This window comes from Stegastes partitus, unplaced genomic scaffold (assembly GCF_000690725.1).
Source record: "Stegastes partitus isolate 25-593 unplaced genomic scaffold, Stegastes_partitus-1.0.2 Scaffold1774, whole genome shotgun sequence".
NCBI classification, from domain to species: Eukaryota; Metazoa; Chordata; class Actinopteri; family Pomacentridae; genus Stegastes; species Stegastes partitus.
In genome coordinates this window covers 31994-37390 of record NW_007579505.1, presented here as the reverse complement: position 1 = coordinate 37390, position 5397 = coordinate 31994, and the positions used below count along the sequence as shown (strand labels likewise).

Here is a 5397-nt window from a genome sequence, read left to right as displayed (position 1 = left end):
AAAGTTCTGAAGGTAGCCAGTGGTGCAAAGTAACTAAGTACTTTCTCTCAAGTTAGTTACTTCTACTTTACATGTCTTTGGTACCTCTGATCGTACTGGACATTTGTTTTTATGCTGCTGGATAATCGGTTTCATGAATTCTCAGCTCAGATGTCTGTTGGCTGGGACAGGGACTCTTATAAAAATAGAGCGTCTAAAACTGTACAGAAATATGCTGAAAAGACCAAAAACTAGTCTGTATGTGCATAAAACATACATCAGTCAGTGGGCCTTCACTACTTTCAGACTGTAATGGAGTATTTTTAGCTGAGGGTAACTGGTGTGTTTCTGCTGCAGAGATTTCCAGAAGATTAAATACCTCGTGTGAGCTCGCAGCCCTCGGGGGGCGTCGTGGTCTCCAGCCACACATTAAACTTTCCAACGCAGCGGCAGAAACAGACGAGTTGTCACAGAGCTGATTCACGTCTGAGACCTCCTGAGGACACGGTGGAGGAGTTTATCAGAACCTGCAGACATCACAGACGTTACGGCGGTGAGCGGATTTTATTATGTGTTATGCTTTTGTTTCACAGACCTGCTCTGAGAGACAGAACGATGTAAAGACGTGTTAATTAAACATCGACAGGCTTCTGTTTCACTTTATGTCTTTTGTTATGATAGTAATGCAAATAAAACTTCACTAAACCGGATTCACAGCCGTCTCTATGCAAGGACCGATTTCCGTGTTCTGAGACTTTCTCCTTTTTAAGATGCAGATTTGACAAAATGGAATGAACTGTAAAATACAAATTAAATATACTTAATTTTAATGTAAGTTTTAATGTAAATATAAGTACAAATCAAAAACATGAAAAATATGAAAACATTTCAAGATTAAACCACAACTGGGTTTAATCTTTTTTGACTTTTAAAATATTTTTGATAATAATTTAGATCTTCAAATGTACTTAAAATACTTTCTTTACATTCTTTGATATTATAAAAATATTTTTGATATTCATTTAAACACACACACACACATTTTCTTTTCTGTCTTTCAGTAAAATTCTCCGTTTGTCTGATAAACCAGACGATGAAACTATAAGTTGTTTCAAAATCCGTTTCTGACTCCCGGTTAGGATTTTACCGCCACACTTTTACATAAAACAGATAAAAGTTATTTTAAAGGTGAGTCTTTCAACATTTCTGTCCCACACGTTGTATTCACTGCCTGCAAAGATCATTGAACGTAAGAAAACTAACACGAGGCGACAGAATAAAGTCCAATTAGCTGGTTGGACTTCAACCGTTTAACTTCTCCTGCAGCCAAATATTCAAAGATGGTAAAAATGTCAGAATTTAAAAGTTTCCAGACAAACGTCATCTCAAACATTGAAACTAAAGAAGCAGCAGCGATGAGTTCAGAGCAAGCTTCAGTTATTTTTAGCTCTTTATTTGTAACAGAATCATAAACTGTTCATGCAAATGCTGCCGTATGAGGCTGTAAACATGTTCTCCACTTCCTCCCATCAGTCACTTGGCTTCTGGCTTCTTGCTGAGACAGAAAACCGAAGACGCCCTGAACACAGTTCATTTCTCATTGATTTTTCAGCTCCGGGGATGAAGGCAGAGCCTGAACTGTGCAGCAGGACGGGAGCCTGAGAACACTTTGTCAGGTAACAAGTCAGAAGCTCAGCCTGTGTGCGGCTGTGACTTGTAGCGTTGCAGTAAAGCTTCAGCGTATATCTAATATATTAACTCCTGCAGCAGGTGTGTGTGGAGCAGGATGGGCTGCACATGCAGTGGTCACAAAGACATCCAGGAAAGAACTTTCTACAAAGTGAAAGACAGCTCTGCGGCCTCATCGAACCACACAGTGAGCAGAGAAACACCAATGAGACGTGTTTATGTGATCCGTCTTATTTTCCTTAATCTTTACGTTTTACTGTCTCTTGTGTTTTTCAGGCTCCGAGCGGGAACACCTACACGGACCACGGTAGTCTTAAAACCTCGTGCTGTAAACCAACCAGACTGTTTGTGCAGTAAACTGCAGCGTTTAGTGATTAAAATCTGAGCTGAGTTTCCTCTGTTCTCTTCTGGGGATAAGATAACACCAGCAAGTCGTTTTAATGTCAGCGACCGTTAAAAACAGAAGCTGCTTCCTCAGAACTGTAGAAAGAACAAGAAGGTTCAGCGTTAAATAATCTGTAAACGTATAAAGCTGCTGGCTGTTTTGTCAGCTTCTTGTTTTAGGATTAGTTTTTTTCAATAGCAAAAAGAAAACCCTCACTGAGACGTGAAAGCACCAATAAAACCGTCTGATTAAAATGTGGTTTTGTGCAGCGGTAACGATAATAAGCTTTGGCTCAGCGACACATCCTGTTGAACAAACTTTAACTTAGTCGTAAAGTTGAGTTACTTCTAAAACTGTTTAATTTGTTCTCCAAGCTTTTGTTTCAGTACGACTTTGATTGGATCCAACAACATGAGAGAGCGTTAGTTGGGCTGTTTTTATCTAATGTCAGGTTAAGCGGAGGGCGTTGACCTCCAGGAGACCAGGTCACGGTGCTGAACCTCCACCATGCCGACACTGAAAACCTTCATCTAGAACCGTCAGAGTTCAGATCTCAAAACTGCTCCTTTAAATGTTTAGATTTAAACCCAAGTCCGAACAAGGACGTGTTTTACCTCCGTCTGCTGCCTCATTGGTTGACGGTTTGGTGAACAAGAAAACCTTCTGCGGCTGAACTGGTTAGTTGGGAAGTAAAACCTGATATATTACAATCAGAATCAGCTTCATCAGCCACGTAGCTGTTTCTGAGGAGGAATTAGACGCTCAGTGCTGACGTGAACGTCCACATGTTAGAACGAAGGCAGCAGGTTGACGTTCATCCACCGTCTCAGTTGAACCGAGGAGCCCAAAGCTGGAACCGTTTCTGTATCCGACAGTTTGTGCTTCATGCTGTAGTTTCACACCAAGACGTCTGCTGGTTCTTCACCTCTTCTGTTCTCTGCTTTTGTCCAGAAGACGTGGTGTTCTTGGCCCAACACGACTTCAAGGCGACCAACGACAGCGATCTGCCGTTCAGGAAAGGAGACCGGCTCAGAGTTCTGCAGGAGTGAGTTCAGTTCTGGTCCGCGGCAGTTCGACCGCTGGTTTAACCTGCTCAGAAATAAAACCCTGTTTGTGCTGTGAAGGAACGGAGAGTGGTGGTTGGCCAAATCTCTGGTGAGCGGCCAGGAAGGATTCATACCGTCCAACTATGTGGCCCGAGCAGATACTCTGGAGGTGGAGAAGTAAGAACAGCTTCACACGGACGATAACTCACCTGCTCGTCAGTTCATAGATGGAAATAAAGTAGAGACGATAACTCACCTGGTCGTCAGTCACAGTCTGAGAAGTTTAAAGAAAGTTTCTCCTGCAGGTGGTTTTTCAAAGATCTGAGCCGAAGAGAAACCGAGCGACTGCTGTTGGCTCCTGGAAACAAACCCGGAGCTTTTCTGGTCCGAGAGAGTGAAACCTGCAAAGGTGAAGGTGGTTGGTCTGTCAGAACCAGAACCAGTCAGAACGTCAGTGATTCTGCGTCCAGCAGGCCGTAAATTGTGTTTCTCTGCTCAGGCTCGTTCTCGCTGTCGATCCGAGACCAGGGAGCAGAACACGGAGATGTGGTGAAACACTACAAGATCCGCTGTCTGGATAAAGGTGGCTACTACATCTCCCCGTCCAACACCTTCCCAACCCTGCAGGAGCTGGTCCGATACTACAGCCGTGAGTACACCGCCCAACAGCCTCTCACCGGGTCTGACAGCTGCGTCATGTCGAGGTTCAGGTGGAGGCACTAAGACTGGAGCCAACCCTTCACTGGTGACGGTTTCTAATACATCAGCTGTTTCTGCTGCTGAGTGAACCTGAAGCTGCTCTAGAAGCTCTAGCTCTAGAAGAGTTTCCATCTGTTGTACAAGAAAAACCTCCAGCTGAACGTCACATAACTGAATTAATGTTTCCTGTCCTGATCAATCCATCAGCTGTTTGCTCTAAAATGTGTGCACTTTTATTTCCTTCCATGTCTTGTTTAGTCCAGAGATCTTCATCTTACTGTCACAGAGGAAAGAAACCAGAAACTATCCACAGTGAAGGAGCTGAAACCACAGAAACCAAATTATCTGTCATCAAAATAGTTGACAATTAATTCAATTCAGTTGTATTTATATAGCGCAGTTCACAGCAGGTGTCCTCTCACGGCGCTGAACAGAGAACGGTGAAGACCTTAGAACCCGAACACAGAACCCAACGTGCCTTTGGACTCCCTCTGACAGGTGGTGGGAAGGAATTTAACATTTAGTAGTTGGTGACTAATTGATTATTCCTTAATTAGGTCCACTTGGGTCACTTGTGCAGTTTGGGACTCTGGACATTCAGGGTCCAGCTAAAGAGTCCATCTGAGAAAAACGGGTCTTGTGTCTCCACAACACGACGTGGAGCTGAATGACTTTGATCAGATGATTCATTTTTCTGATGGAACATTTAACAGATGAAACTTTCATTGAAAAGTTTAAAGTCTGACGATTCCTTCGTTTTCACCGTCAGTTCTTGGGACTAATCAGCCTTCAGACCCAGCAGCTGAGTCCTGAACATACAGAGACGGTGACGAGCAGAACCGCATTAGATTCTGGTTTCCTGAGTGTCAGACACCAAGATGATCTACAAACGTTCTTTCTCATCCATGTGTGATCTCGTTGTCGCTCTGATGGATCGGTGTCACCATTTCATGTTTGAACATCATAACATGGTCTTCACACGTCACCTGGACTACAGCATCTCCTGATTCAGCTGTGAATGACTTCCGCTGTGTGTTTCCTGTGTTTGGTGGTTCCTCAGATAAAAACGATCAGAGACCTTCACGATGACATCAGACAGAACAGAAAAGCTTTCAAGATCATTTATGGAAACAAGACCTTCAGTGTTTCCGTCACACGGTTTATCAGAGCAGCACAAGAAACTGGAAATAATGACGTTTGTTCCTCAGAGCTTTGGTTCGGAGCAGCTGGACTCTGTTGTAGGTTCTTGTTGGTTCTTCAGAAACTGAAAACACAAGTCGAAGCTCGTCTTTGTCTTATGATGAACGACCGACAGTTTCATCTTGGTCCAGTAGAAACATCTTCTTAAAATCTTAATATCTGCACTAGGTACAGACTCTAGACATGCACTGTTGGGTTCTGCTGGGTTCTGTTGGGTCGTTGGTTCTGGAGAACCAAGTCAGAACTCAGAGCTGCTACTGTGGCAGTTTATCATCACTAACACTTGGGGGAATGTAAAGAAAGTTCCTCCATTTTATTTTAGAACATTTACAATATTATCTCTTATTTTTCACGTTTGTGGGTTTAAAAAGACACTAACAATAATAACAATAACAACAA

At 43.0% G+C, this 5397-nt stretch overlaps 1 protein-coding gene across 4 annotated transcripts in view; it reads left to right on the top strand.

Annotated features, from left to right (window-relative positions):
* The first annotated feature begins 457 nt into the window (after positions 1–457).
* blk (BLK proto-oncogene, Src family tyrosine kinase) overlaps positions 458–5397 on the top strand; it is an 11743-nt gene continuing 6803 nt past the window's right edge. Inside the window, exons 1-8 of one of the 4 annotated variants that reach the window (XM_008302192.1) lie at positions 458–532; positions 1592–1655; positions 1747–1855; positions 1945–1975; positions 3005–3098; positions 3178–3276; positions 3405–3508; positions 3599–3748. In XM_008302192.1, the coding sequence (XP_008300414.1) occupies positions 1766–1855; positions 1945–1975; positions 3005–3098; positions 3178–3276; positions 3405–3508; positions 3599–3748 (568 nt within the window). In that variant the 5' untranslated portion in view covers positions 458–532; positions 1592–1655; positions 1747–1765. Of the gene's footprint in view, positions 533–1515; positions 1656–1746; positions 1856–1944; positions 1976–2820; positions 3099–3177; positions 3277–3404; positions 3509–3598; positions 3749–5397 lie in introns of those variants that run through there. The other 3 variants (XM_008302193.1, XM_008302194.1, XM_008302191.1) reach the window with 3 other exon arrangements.